The sequence below is a fragment of the Danio rerio genome, chromosome 7 (assembly GCF_049306965.1).
Source record: "Danio rerio strain Tuebingen ecotype United States chromosome 7, GRCz12tu, whole genome shotgun sequence".
Taxonomy (NCBI): Eukaryota; Metazoa; Chordata; class Actinopteri; order Cypriniformes; family Danionidae; genus Danio; species Danio rerio.
Genome location: NC_133182.1, coordinates 30,604,650 through 30,619,741, shown reverse-complemented (window position 1 = coordinate 30,619,741; position 15,092 = coordinate 30,604,650). Strand labels below are relative to the sequence as shown.

General features: G+C 34.1%; 1 protein-coding gene across 3 annotated transcripts in view; it reads left to right on the top strand.

Moving 5' to 3' along the window:
* Positions 1 to 15,092, top strand: part of myo1ea (myosin IEa) — an 88,916-nt gene that overhangs the window by 66,302 nt on the left and 7,522 nt on the right. For all 3 annotated transcript variants that reach the window (XM_677757.11, XM_005168927.6, XM_005168926.6), the window contains exons 16-23: positions 90 to 171; positions 905 to 1,011; positions 1,901 to 1,999; positions 2,575 to 2,719; positions 8,709 to 8,823; positions 10,524 to 10,693; positions 10,802 to 10,947; positions 13,630 to 13,776. In XM_677757.11, coding sequence (XP_682849.5) covers positions 90 to 171; positions 905 to 1,011; positions 1,901 to 1,999; positions 2,575 to 2,719; positions 8,709 to 8,823; positions 10,524 to 10,693; positions 10,802 to 10,947; positions 13,630 to 13,776 — 1,011 coding nt within the window. The remainder of the gene's footprint in view (positions 1 to 89; positions 172 to 904; positions 1,012 to 1,900; positions 2,000 to 2,574; positions 2,720 to 8,708; positions 8,824 to 10,523; positions 10,694 to 10,801; positions 10,948 to 13,629; positions 13,777 to 15,092) is intronic.

Here is a 15,092-nt window from a genome sequence, read left to right as displayed (position 1 = left end):
TGTTACAGTCTGTGTTTCTCCTGCTGTATATTCCTTTCACTGTCTGCCAACACCGAATCAATCCTGTCTGCTTTGATTCTCATCATCAGAGCTTTCATCCGTGCCCTGTTCCCAGAAAACCTCAATGCTGAGAAAAAAGGCAGACCAACTACTGCAGGGAGTAAAATTAAGGTGAGTTCAATTTAAGGTTCTTTGAACCAAATTGCAGGTACTCTCTGACCCAGTTTTACACCTGCTGTTATGATGCATTTTGGTTTATCAAATCACAAGTAGGACACACATTCCACACTGTAAAATCGAGCAAAACAATTCATTAAATGAAGTGAGTTCATTTGGCTTAAATTTTTTATGAAAGTTCATTGTACTTAATAGAAACGTGTTACATGAACTTGTGATTGAGCTCACTTAACCATTCAGATTTTTAGTTTCCAGCATGCTTTGTGTCAAATTAAGTGTTATTGTGTATTTTTGCACAAGATTAAAGAAGGCAGATATGATTTAATGTGAGATTTAAAGAGGTGTCAGTAAAAATAAAAATTGTAAAACTCTACTTAGGTTACAGATCAAGTTAAGCCAACAAAACTTTAATGGTCTAAGTAAATGTGACTATATGTGAGGCAAGGAATATTTGTAATATATTAGTAAGAAAAAACTATTAAATCAAAACTACTTAATTTATTTAAGGCAATGAGTTTATGCAATTTAATTAAGTAAACTTAAATGTTTAATTACAGTGCAGTTTATAATCTCTTTGTTTACTTCTTTTAACAACTTTTTTTTACATTTTTTGAGAGCAGTGTCTATGGATGAGTGTATATATGAGCTAGCTTTTTCCAATGTTTCTACTAGGCTTCTGTTTGTGTTTAATTTTCTTGTTGTAATTAATTGCTTTATTTTTTGACAGAAACAAGCCAACGATCTAGTGAGCACCTTGATGAAGTGTACGCCTCACTACATCCGCTGTATCAAACCCAACGAGACCAAGAAGCCCAAAGACTGGGAGGAGAGCAGGTGAGAGACCGGAATCATGGAAAAAGTTTCATTCTTCATTTAGGATCACATTCAGTTCAGCTCAAGTACACAACCAAGATTTTGATGTATTTTCACAGCAAAATGCAATAATTGAAGGAAATAACATAATTCCTAGGCTGCTAATATAAAAATGTTCCTGCAAAATCATGAAGGGACTCCACAACACTTACAAATCTTGGGTAATACAGTGATATACTGGAAAATATTGCACAGAAAGTCTTTTAAAGTGTTTCAATTTGTTAAAGTGATCATAATATTCATGTTAGAGTTAAATGAAATCAATAGTTTGAGTGAGAAACATCTTTACCAAGTAGTTTTCACATATTAGCTTCTTTTTAGAAGTAGGAATCGTTTTGGGGAAAATCACAACAGAATTTCTAAAAGCAATATTGATGCATCCTTTCTGAGCAAAAGTTTTCATTTTACTCCAAAAAAATAACCTAGCAATGTCTTGATTTTATTTCTCAGTATGGTTGTTTCTTTCACCTTTTTTGTTTACTTTTCCTGCCTTTCTCCTCTTTTGCCAGAGTGTTTTTGGAAGTAATGTGGAATGAAATGTTCTGATCCGGTACAACACATTGTTCAGCCTGTAACGGTCTTCCTGTTATGAGGATTTGTGAGCATTGTTCAAGGCGGCCAGTATAATTAGCGCTCACACTTCATTCTCAGGAAGTGTATTCATGAGATTTGCATTATTAAGTGTTTTTTTCTTTTTTGTTTTGGAAAGCCTAATGAGGAAACCTCAAGTAATGCCTTATTTGTCTATGAAATTGTAACAGGCTGAGAAGAATTTCTGTAAAGGGGGTTTTTGAATTTGTCGTAAATAACCTTCCTTCCTTTTTTCCTTCCTCTCCATCTTTCCCTCCAGAGTGAAGCACCAGGTGGAGTATTTGGGTCTGAAGGAGAATATAAGAGTACGACGTGCAGGGTATGCTTACAGAAGAATCTTTCGCAAGTTCTTGAACAGGTAAAGACCGTTTCGAAATCATTATCAAAGTTGATTGCTCTTCATGCAATATCATTGAACAAGTGATTTTTTATTTTAGTCACAACTGGTGTCATAATCTTCTGGGAAGACACCACATTTCCACTTCAGAAGAAAAAGGAAGAGAGGTTTTAAAGTTAGAAGTGTGTGTTATGGCAATATTAGTACTATAAATTTTGGTTCCTCTTCGATTATGAGCCAAACGTTGGACCGTTTCTTCTGTGTTATCTCATTGTGAAGTGGACATGCGTCATTTGAGTTTATTTAAGAGTCTAATTCCTCCAGTTACTTCAGGTTTCGCGGGGCTATTAACTTTTTACAGAAGTAAAAGCCTGAAATACTCTTTATTGTATCAATATTATATGCCTTGTTGGTTTTAAAGTCAATATTTTACACATATACAACCACACATACACAGACACATTCTCTGCCCTAATGATTTTACACTATCAACAGAACATTTTGTACTTCTATATAATTGAAAAAAATTTACATGTATTCAAATATTTAAGATTTTGTTCATCAAATGATAAAATTGTCTTCTCTCTGTGCATCAGGTACGCCATTTTAACGAAGGAGTCATGGCCGACGTGGCGTGGCGATGAGAAGCAGGGTGTGCTGCACCTCCTACGCTCAGTAAACATGGACCAAGACCAGTATCAGCTCGGACATACCAAAATCTTCATCAAAGCCCCTGAGTCGGTAAGACTTGACTAGTTTGAAAGTTTTAATCTAAAAATCTAAATCTAAAAATGTCAACATTTAGTGACAGGATATTTTATAGCATTTTACCAGATTATTTATATTTATACAGTGCCTGTAGAAAATCGTCATACCTTGTGAAAATCTATACCTTTACTCACATTACACCCTGCTTTCAAAAGACCTTCGGGATACAGTTGTAGAAAGGCACAGGTTAGGAGAAGGCTACAAAAACATTTCAAAGGCTGGAAAAGGTATGTGAAATACGATTTGATTTCAGACTTAGGACAAATGAAGTAACTATTTCAAAGGGGTTTGATCATTTTCTAGAAGCACTGTATATTTAAAAAATAGTGACGCACAAAACATTTTGCAGCTGTAAATATACATGCATTCATGCTACATTTGAACTTTATTAAACTGCGCCACTTCCATTTGTTATGGAGTGGAAAGATTTTTGTTGATAATTACTTTATCTGACTGATAACAGCCCTACAGTCTTATTAAGTTTTGGAATAATTAATCAAATGGAGGAAATACATTTAACGGTTGACAAATCTAAAGAGGTAGTTTACCCAAAAATTGGAAATGTCGGTAATACCTTTGTTTAGGTCACAGTTCACAGTAATAACAAACCATTAACTAACACTCCCAGCTTAATAAATGACTAATTAGCTGTTTATTAATAGTTAGTAAGGTAGATGTTGGGTTTAGGTTTTGGGTACGATTAGGGATGCAGAATAAGATTATACTTTATAACGACTAATGTACAGTTAATAGCTTAATTATAGGCAGGTAATAAGTAGGCCCACATGGAATCTGCGCACACAGAAATCTGCAGATTTACAAAGATTTTTGGCCCATCATTGTTTTAAATTCATTTCACTAATATTATTGTGATAAAATAAAACATATGAAAAATGTTCATATGATTTATTTACAATACAGTTTTTAAAGTTATAGTTTCTATCTTTTAGTAGAGATATTATATGAGATACTTACTTTGTTTACCAAATATGTGGATCTAATTTGATTTGTATTGTAAACATATTTTATTTTTATTTCATATATTAAATTTTTTTATTTATGATACTCCTAAAATCATTCTGCATAAATCTGCAGATTTTGCTAAAAATTCTCCGTAGAAATAGCAAAAAATGTCCACAGATTTGGTCTGCCCTCTAGTAATAAGCTAATATAGCGTGAATTGTGACCTAAACTAAAATGTTATCAAAATGTCTGTTAATTACTCACCCTTATGTCATTCCTATTCCCTGAGACATTTGTTCATCTTCGAAACACAAATTAGGTTTTAAATGAAATCCATGAGCTCTCTCATCCTCCACACACAACAATGATCCTGAGAGGTTTGAAGTCCAGAAAAGGAAAGCAAAAACATTTAATGTGCCTTGATCTGACAAAGACAGATTTTTTGTGCACAAAACCATTATTGGAGCTTCGTATGATTACAGCTGAGTTACTGTCTGCATTTTGACAATATTTTTGGTTCCTTTTCTGAACTTTGTTACTTTCATCAGCTCTCGAATTTCATTTAAAATATCTTAATTTGAGTTTGATGATGGGACGAAGGTCTCAGGGTTTTCATTATTGGGTGAACTAACCCTGTAATGTGGTTATTATGCTTTAAAATGATTTGGACATCAATAGAAGTAAATTTAAGTATGCAATGCACCACTTTAATCATGTAAAATGAGGTCGGCGCCTATAGCCTAGTGGTTAGTGTGTCGACATATAGCACCCAGGTGCTTGCAGCAACCTGAGTTTGATTCCTGGCTTGATCCTGCCGATCCTTCCCCTCTCTCTGCTCCTCATACTTTCCTGTCTGTAAATCTCCACTGCCCTATCAATAAAGGTGAAAACCCGTATAAAAAGTACTGTATAAATAATTAATCATTGCTAAAGTTTCTATATATATTTTGGACTGTTCCATAATAATGGAACCATGGTGACTCAGTGTTTAGCACTGTCGCCTCTCGAAGAAGGTCACTGGTTCGAGTCCTGGCTGGGCCAGTTGGCATTTTTCTGTGCCGTTTGCATGTTCTCATCATGTTTGTGTGGGTTTTCTCTTGGTGAACTGAATTCCTAAATTGACCGTAGTGTATGAGTGTGTGTGTGAGAGAATGAGTGTGTATGGGTGTTTCCCAGTACTGGGTTGCAGCTGCAAGCACATCCACTGCATAAAACATATGCTGGAATAGTTGGTGGTTCATTTCGCTCTGGTGACCTTTGAAATAGAGAATAAGCCGAATGAAAATGAATGAATGTTCCACAATATGTGATTTTAAGGTAAATATTTAAAGCTTAAATGTACAGCATAATATTAAGAACGATATACACCAGCAACAGCTAACAAAACCTTGCTACTACAGCATGTTGAACATCCTTGCTTACTTTGATTAAGATGTAACATCAGAGCAAGTTGTGCTGTGAAGAGCGCTGATGAATAGTGGTCAGTCAGCAGGCAAGCAGGAGGGACACTGGTCCCACGTCAGCACTGTTAGGTCAACATTACTCTGGATCTGATACACAACTGCAGTGCTGTGGTAAAGCAGCTTCTGTTATGTCCAAGACAGCACTGCTTTTTCCACTGCCTCTTTTTTTTCCCGGCCTGGCTAATGAAAGCACTGCTTGTGGATGTGCTGTGATCTCACTGTTGACATTTAGATGTACACACGTATACATAGACGCACAGAATAAGGCTCTGTGGCTCAGCATGAATGCAGCAGATTATGCGGAGATGTGCGACTTTGGCATGGAGGTGTTAAAACGTGGCCTTTTGCCTCTTCTGTGTGTGTGATATTAAATATAGGAGGGCCCAGATTTGGACCGCCCACTCTTTCAAAAACAAAACTCCTTCTCAGATAAGGCGCTGACACCGAGTAATTAGTTCATGACTACAGGAATTTAGTGAGAGAAAAAGTGAGAGGGAGAGTGTGTTGTAGGGTCTTTGCCAAACAATCTCTTTGATCCTACTTAGAGCTGATGAAGATGAGTTTTAGGGTGTGTTCATGCTTCGCCGGTTTTGGTTTGATTAAAAAAAGAAAAAGTGTTAAAATGTGATAAAGAAATAAAACTCTGCCGTTCAATCCCTGGCCAAACAAAGGGGACCTGAGACTACTGAAAACATGTGCTTATATTTCTTATTAATATTTTATTGAAAATTTGGATTTAAGATTATCTTAGCATTATTTTTGATTAATAGAAATAATCGGCAGCCATAACAGTACTGGACAATATATTATGAATGGTGTATGGCAGTTCGCCACAGTGGAATGAACCACCAACTTTTCCGGCATATGTTTTACACTGCAACGTTTCAGCTCCAACCAACTACTGGGAAACACCCATGCACTCACACATACACTCCGACCAATATAGTTTATTAAATTCACCTATACAGCATGTCTTTGAACTGTGGGGGAAACTGGAGCACCTGGAAGAAACCCACGTGAACATGTGGAGAACATCTAACTCTACACAGAAACACCAACTGACCTAGCCTGGGCTTGAATCAGCAACCTTTCTGCTGTGAGGCGATGGTGCTGACCACTCCACCACCATGCCACCTCATATCGCAATATAAATAGATGAATAGCAAAATATTGCAAGGTTAGATTTAAATATCACGCAGTTCTAATTTAGATTGGTGTCTTCCATATGGCTTCACATCTCACACACAGTTCTGATTTCTAATTTGTAAATGATTTTGTAAACGAGAGATCTAGATGTTTCCTTGCAGTTTAGTTGTTTTCTGCAGCTATGGTTGTAGAACAAAAAAAATCTGTGTTTTTTGTAATCAGGCTTAGAAAAAACTAAACAAATCAAGATTGTTTTTAATCGGTTTTTGTATTAGTTATCAGCTTGACTGGTAGTGTATATCACTTGCGACCTTTAAACACTCATCTCTAAATGCACCAGACAATTTCTTAAACTCCATGCTACAAGGACTCAATAAATAAAGACAAGTGCTTACTTGTGAATGCACCACAAATCATATTGCACTGCTTTAATTTATTTATTTATTTTTATTAAGAGATTTTTTATTATTTTATTAAGAGACAGTGTACATTAATCAACATTCCCCAAGAATGTAAATGTACCCAACTTAAGGTGTTTTCGTTGGCGGCCCCTTTGCCAGTTAAAGGCCTATATTAATAAAATAAAATAAAAACTATAAACAATATTCAAATTCACAACAAAAAACAACCACAACAACAACAATAGCAAAAAAAAAAAAACTAAACAGTTTTTCATCTAACATTTTAACTGCTTATTTACATAATAATTCCAGAGGTTTCAAAACTGTAGATTTTGTGTTAGACCAACTTATCAGACAATAATTGATATGAGAGACCATAAAGTTTAAATACATTTTGCAAATATATTTAATAAAGAATTTCCGAATAAGCTTAAAATTAACTATATACATTTTTACCTTGTTACACACCTTTTTCAAATGTGTTTTAAAACAAAGACATGAGTCCAGATAAACACTAGGTATTTACATTCTGAAACAATTTAAACTTTCTAATAACATTCGATTTTTATCATGTCCTTTAGACTAGTACATGCAAAATGTTTTTGACACATTTCATTTAAAGTAACAGTGATTCAGCCACGCTGTTACTTTTGTTAAACCATCATTCAAGTTCATTGTAACCTCTTCAACATTTTTACCACACATGAAAATGACTTTATCGTCAGCATGCATAATGATTTTGCTCTGTTGACACACCATTGGTTAATCATTACTGTACATGCTGAAGAGTATTGGCCCCAATATTGACCCTTGTGGAACGCTGATTGCATTCTTGTACTTGCTTTCTTAAACTTAAAAACATCTTTTTCACAATATCCTGCACAATATTATACTGTATTACCCAAAGTTCTTGTCGGTCTTACATTATGTCTATTGTTGTTTTTACCTCTCCAAATGTGGGCTAGTTTGTATAAGTTTAAGCAGTGTCCAATGTCGTGTTCATATTTATGTAGCACTGGAGACACATAATTTCACTCCACTTTCTGTCCACACATGTAGCACATTGACAGTAAAGCTCAACTTGACTCAGATTAATGGTTATAGATATCATGCAAAAGTTCCATACACTTGGCACATTTATTTTAACCATTTAAATGTCTTATTTTCAACTAATGTAAAGCATCCTTGCCCAATAAAAATATACATTATTTATTTATTTTAAATACAAAAAAATGCACTCACACTAGACTTTAAAACCGGACAGTAGGTCTTTAGGACAGTAGTTAATAGTTTTAGATATTTTAGTGTATTATTTTAACCAAAATAGTATGTTTTATGTTTTAATATTATATGTAAAATATTTATGTTTGACTTTTTTTTTTATTTTTCTAATGGGATTAGCATGAAAATGACTGTCAAAGGGATCTTTGTGTCTGTATGTTTGTTAGCGTGTGGGGTGAAACACAAAGAGGATTTCATTACGTGTTTGCTCATATTATCTCGTCCTTTGCAGCCGCTGTATGTGTGTGTGAGAGAGAGAGAGTCAGTGCCAGGACTGTGATAATGATAGGATCTGATGTTTAGTCTAGAGTGCAGCAAAACTCTGACTGTTCTGAGGACATACAGGAAGCACAGTGAAGCTACACAGTGCTTTGAGCATTATGGGAAGACCACGGGACATTTAGACAGCTGCTTGCTGAAAAAGTTGCCATATAGAAAGAGAGAAGTTACCACATGAAGGCCGGGATTAACTGATCCCACTTTGTGTCATAATAAGCCGTGTCTGTCCTCGGCTGTTTAATGTCTTAGATGAACAGTGACCTTTAGTGTAATGGACAACATTTCACAGCTCTATTCTCTTTTGTTATGCGGGCTATTAAATTTGAAGTCAGTAACAGCATGGTTTCAGTGCCTAATTCATTAGATTGATTCAAACCGACATGTTTGCGAGTTCGTTTGATTGATTCCTGCAATATTTTTTGTTTACAGCTATTCCTGCTGGAGGAGACGAGAGAGCGCAAATTCGATGGCTATGCCAGAACCATTCAGACTGCCTGGAGGAAATATTGTGCACGCAAGAAATATGTTCAGATGAGAGAGGAAGGTAGGTTTAGACTTTAGATTTAGATAGATAGGTTTAGATGAGTTCAAATAGTGGATGTTATACAGTATACATGCACTCACACACTAAAACAAACTAATTATAGGAAAGTGGAAATCAATGTTATTTGACATGGCAAAAAATGTCAACTTCTGTGTTTTCTCTGTATATCTTTGGAATCTGAACACAACTCCTGATCTAAGCTAAATTATTAAGTTTAAAAGTAATACTACACAAACTAAAGGCAAACAAAAAACCGGCACATCTTTTCTGGGTGTTCACGTTTTGGTGGTAATTCAGTTTTGGAATATAAATAAATTTGTAAATAAAAATTTTGTTTTACAATATAACTTTTTATAGTTCTAATATAGTTCTAAATCTCAATGACCGCAGTGTTTTTAAAAGCACAATAAACAAAATTGCAGATATTCAGTTAAATTCAGATTTTTTAACATTTTTTGCCAGAAATCAACTGACTATTATACATTTACTATTACTACTATACGGTGCTCAGCATATATATAAGTACACCCCTCACCAATCTCTCTTTTAAATACATATTTTCAATAGAAAGCTGTTCAATATAATATTTGTGCATATACTGTACGTTAGATTAGTCATTACTGAATAAAAATCTGGAGCTAATCTAACAAATTAACCTTCTATGTTATATAAAATATTAAATACAAATTTAAAAAAAGAGGAAAAATCAAGAGAAGCAAAAAAGTTTTTTGAAATTTAGTTGAAATTTTGTAAGTTGTAATTCATTTTTGCTACATTTTGCTTGAATTTATTTGTATTATCTTTCACTTTCTAAATATGTTTGGTCACTAAAATATTATTTTATTAAATATTTCTGTTTAATAAATCTGTTTTGTTTAAATGCACCAAAAATACACTGCCTATATTCACTGAGAAACAGATACAAATATTGATTTTCAAACTGGGGTGTAGTCAATTATGCTGAGCACTGTACATATATATTCACAGAAATCATTAGAATGACTTCATGACAAATGATTTATTTATACAGCACAACTAAACCAACCCAATATGACCAATGTACTTAACAATAACTAAAAACCACAAACAACAAGCGTAAGTCAAAGACAAAAACAAAAGAAAAAGATACAAAGAATAAAAGAAAGTAAAAGCTTTGACCTGGTCAAAGCCAGTTGAATATGAATTCCTGCCTCGAGGTCCTTGAATATGTATTAAATTATTTTTCAAACAGCAAAGTTTTTTATCCAAAAAGGTAATGATTCGCACTCATCAAGTAATTGTTCGTACTGTTTTTCTTTTTTCTTTTTATATTTTTCGGGTGATTTAAAAAACACAAACGTTTCGGCACAATTCCTTCCTCAAGAAAGTTTTATAATTACATTTGAAAACAGACAAAGATGGTGCAAATCTAATGGAATGCTTCCAAAGTTTAGGAGCAGCTACAGAGAAAGATCAATTGCCCTGACATTTTAGACTAGACTATAGGAATCAATAAACTCTCTGATTTGATGAGCGAAGTGTTCCTAAAAATGTTCCACAAATTTATTTATAGATGAAATAGTTTTTATGTTCATACATGACAGTTTGCTATTTAATCAGCCATGCATTTCACTGAAATCTCATCTTTTGTACATGGTGTTTTTCATGTTTTTTTTTTTTTTTTGAGAGCAATGCTGAAGATTCATTCTGTCCTCTTCCAGCCTCTGATCTGCTGCTGAACAAGAAGGAGAGACGGCGGCACAGCTTGAACAGAAACTTTGTGGGTGATTATCTGGGTATGGATGACCGGCCCGAACTCAGGCAGTTCGTAGGCAAAAGAGAAAAGATTGATTTTGCAGACAAAGTCAACAAATTCGACAGGAGGTTTAAGGTGAGCTAATTAGCACTTAAATCTTCCTTAATATCTGTGATGTACTAATATATTACGTCAATCTGAAATATTGCATTTGTGGGCATTTATGGGTGTCTATCTGTCCAGAGCATTAAGAGAGACCTGATCCTCACCCCTAAATCTGTCTACCTGATTGGAAGAGAAAAGGTCAAGCAGGGGCCAGAGAAAGGGCTGGTGAAAGAGGTTCTGAAGCGCAAAATTGACGTTGAGAAGATTTTAGCAGTTTCTCTCAGGTACATTAATTACTACAAGCTCAATTAGTTCATTTAATGTAATAGAAACTTACATGCAACATAGAAACTTTTGATGACATATTTCTTCTCAGGGACATTCTGTTGATTGGCTGCTTAATATCTGTATATACTTCAAATATATTTTTTCCCAGTTCTGCTGACGTTAAGTAACTTTGCTTGTATGTCGCCTTATTTTACCAACCCTAAATGTCGTGATTTACTTTAAGCAAAATTTAAGAACAAACTGGTCAGACAATATCAGGCAAGAATTAAATTCGTATTTCAAAGCAGCTGCCAACATTGGTTTATTCTTTGTAAAAACACCGTTTGAGGAAATACCGTTTATATTGTTTACATACAATAGTTTGATTCGAATGTATTTGAAAAATAGCAGAGATGTGACATTTTTCACAATGTGTAATGTTGATTCATTTGCAGTCATAGAATTTTTAAACTAAAGGTAAACATATTTTTATGATAGTGGTAAAGTGTAAAATGACTACAGTAATACGGTTTTCAAAATAGTTTTGTGACTATAACTTTTTTTTTAAACATATAGTTTAACCAAAACTTAAATTCTGTCATCATATACTTCCCCTCACTAGTAACAAATCTGTTTCTTTCTTCTGTTTACCACAAAAAAAGATCATTTGAAAAACGATGAAGACTGGTAACCACCGACTTCCATTTTTCAAATGATCTTTTTTTGTGTTTAACACAAAAAAGGAAACTCATAAAGGTTTAAAACACTAGTAAACAGAGAGTAAATTTTCAATTTAGTGTAAACTATCTCTTTAAAATCCAATGTTTTGGTTTTTATTTAGTATGAATGTTACACTAAGATATGATTTCAACCCTCTTTTGAACATAGTGTGTAGCAGAGTTTTCAGTTTTATAGTTGCATTCACTATACTTGCTGCTTTAATATGAACATTTGTCAACATGGATGTAAAAAAAAAAACTAAAACAAATACACCGTCTTGCGAATATATCACGGCCTTAACCAGTCTACTAAGGTGTTGTTTACACTAGTGCTGTTTTGTTTTAAAACATTTTTTGTTGCATTCTCAAACAGAGCATTTTCGAAATGCTAATAGCCCTGTTTTAGTTTGAAGATGTCTGTATTGAATTTCAATGTGGACAGCTAAAATGCAGACTTTAGAAAATGTTGGTGCTATCCACAATCACTCTTTGTCTGCTCTTCTGGACTATTGCATATTGTTCCTTGATTCTTCAAGCCCCTCTCACATGACTATAACGTTTAATAATGACTACTTAATTATGCAATAACGACTACTAAACCAAAACGACTTTTAAATTGTGCAAAATATGTGCATACCTAGTTAGTGTAAAGGGTCATGTATCATGCACTTTTGGCTGGATAGTGTGAACGAAGATTGTTTTTATGAAACGCAGTAAAAATGCCAGTAGGGATGAGAAGTATTTTAGTTCTACTCATAGCACAGAAGTGCTCACAGTGACCTGAGTTCGATACCCAGCTCGAGGTCCTTTACCAATCCTTGCCCTCTCTCTCTTCCCCATACTTTCCTCTCTGTAAATTTCCACTGTCCTATCATACATTCATTCATTCATTCATTTAGCTTTCGGCTTAGTCCCTTTATTAATCAGGGGTCGCCACAGCGAAATAAACCACCAACTTATCCAGCATATGTTTTACACAGCAGATGCGCTTCCAGCTGCAACCCATACACTCTCATTCACACATACACTGCAGTCAATTTAGCTTACCCAATTCACCTATATTCTGTGGTAGAAACCGGAGCACTTTGGGTATTTGGGTAGAACATGCAAACTCCACACAGAAATGGCAACTGGCCCAGCTGAGGCTCAAACTAGCGACCTTCTTGCTGTGAGGTGACAGTGCTAACCAATGAGCCACTGTGGCAGAACTAGCTAGCCAAACTAGCTAGCATAATAGTGCAATTTAACTCAAAAGTCAACAGAATCTCTAAAGGAAAAAAAGATCAAAATAAACTATAACCAAACCTGTATATTTAACCACAAGAAGCGAAATAAACTACAGCGCTCCCAGCATGTGTAAAACAGAGCCTGTATTTTTGAACACTGTATGCAGTCCCATAATGCCTTCTGCAGAATTATAGGAGTAGAGACATCAAAGGTCCAGTCTGGATGTTAGAGCCTTCGTCTGCCCTGCGTTACTTCACACATGTTCAATCGAGAGAGTCTGTAATATACAAAGCTTTGGTCTCTTAAAACATTTATAGTTTTTTTTTTTTACTGTTCCCTGGCAATGTTTAAATATCTCTCTCAAAGAATACCGATCTTACGTTTAAGGATCAAGGAAGAGGTACCAACCCCCTACAATCCTGCATATTTGGGTCTGGCGAGCGGGGGGTTGTCAATAATGTGAACCAGGTGTTGCTGGGAAGGGAGAGTACACCTTGTAAAATACTCATTAGAAAAGACTTAAGTTTATGGGGTGAAGCAGGGGCATCTCCCTATGTATCCCAGACATGGAAACTCCAAACCCCCACCAATATCACTTTGCATATTTTTATTGTGACTGGACAACCTGTGTGTCTGTGGAAAGCCCCAAAGTGGCTCAGCACATGCAGATTGTAATGAAAGCAGTGTTTATGTTGAATGATTGAACAAATGTGGACATTTGAGATCTTGAAAAGAGATCTGTCTCTCCTACAGCACATTGCAGGATGACTTCATGATTCTGCACGAGGACGAGTACGACAGCCTGCTGGAGTGTGTGTTCAAGACCGAGTTCATCAGCTTACTGGCACGCAGATATGAAGAGAGAACACAGAGAAAACTACCTCTCAAATATAGCAACACGTAAGAGGAAATGTGTTTTATTAATAAATATTTTCTTTAATTAGAAGATGAGTTTTTTTACTTTGCACTTTTACTCTTTTTTTATTATTTTAATATATAGTTAAAGTCAGAATTATTCACCCCCCTGTTTATTTATTCCCCCAATTTCTGTTTAATGTAGAGAAGATTTTTTTTCAACACATTTCTAAACATATTAGTTTTAATAACTCTTTTCTAATAACTGATTTGTTTTATCTTTGCCATGATGACAGTAAATATTTTTCAAGACACTTCTATACAGCTTATTAAAGTGACATTTAAATGCTTAACTAGGTTAATGAGGTTAACTAGGCAGGTTAGGGGAATTAGGCAAGTTATTGTATAATAATGGTTTGTTCTGTAGACTATCAAAGAAAATATAGCTTAAAAGGGCTAATAATTTTGACCTTAGAATGTTTTTTTTTAAATAATAACTGCTTTTATTCTAGCTGAAATAAAACAAATAAGACTTTCTCCAGAAGAAAAAATATTATCAGACATAATTTGAAAATTTCTTTGCTCTGTTAAACATCGCTTAGGAAGCATTAAAAAATGAAAAAAAATTAAATAAATCAAAGAGGAGCTAATAATTGTAAATTCAACTGTACTTCTGTTATTTATACTATTACTACTATCAAACTTTGGGGGTTTTGATTTATTTTAAATCTAATACATTATATATTTATTTATTTATAGAATTTTTTTATTATATATTATATATATATATTATTGATTAAGAATAAAATAAACTTTAGTAAAAATATTAACCCATTCAATTTTCTAAAGTTTTGAATACCTGACTTTTTTGGTGAAAATATTTTTATTATTATGCACTAATGTAATATATATCAGGGATGTGATTCTTCCTTATAAATAAGGATTTCCGTGTTTCCTAAGCTCAGTAGAATTAGTATTATTTAAAAAAGCTAATGTACTTATTTTATCATCTAATTCAAAAACTTTTTTAAACATTCTCTTTATTACATTTTTTACATCAGTACAAATGATAACTTTTACATATGTACACTTTTTTCCTTTTAAACAAAAAGTTGTAACATCATGGTAATATTATATGTATAAGATAACTAAAAAATACAGAGAAAAGTGGGGGAAGGGGAAAAAGAATATGAAATAAATAAATAAGGGGGAATTTGAGGTGTTTCCACTAGGGTTCAATCTCTGCTCTCTTGTTAAAATACTAAATAAATGGATTTTATATTACATGAAAATTTGTATTTTAAGGGAAAGTCTTAGCTTCTCAAGTTGCAGGCAAGACATGACATTTTTTTATTATTGTG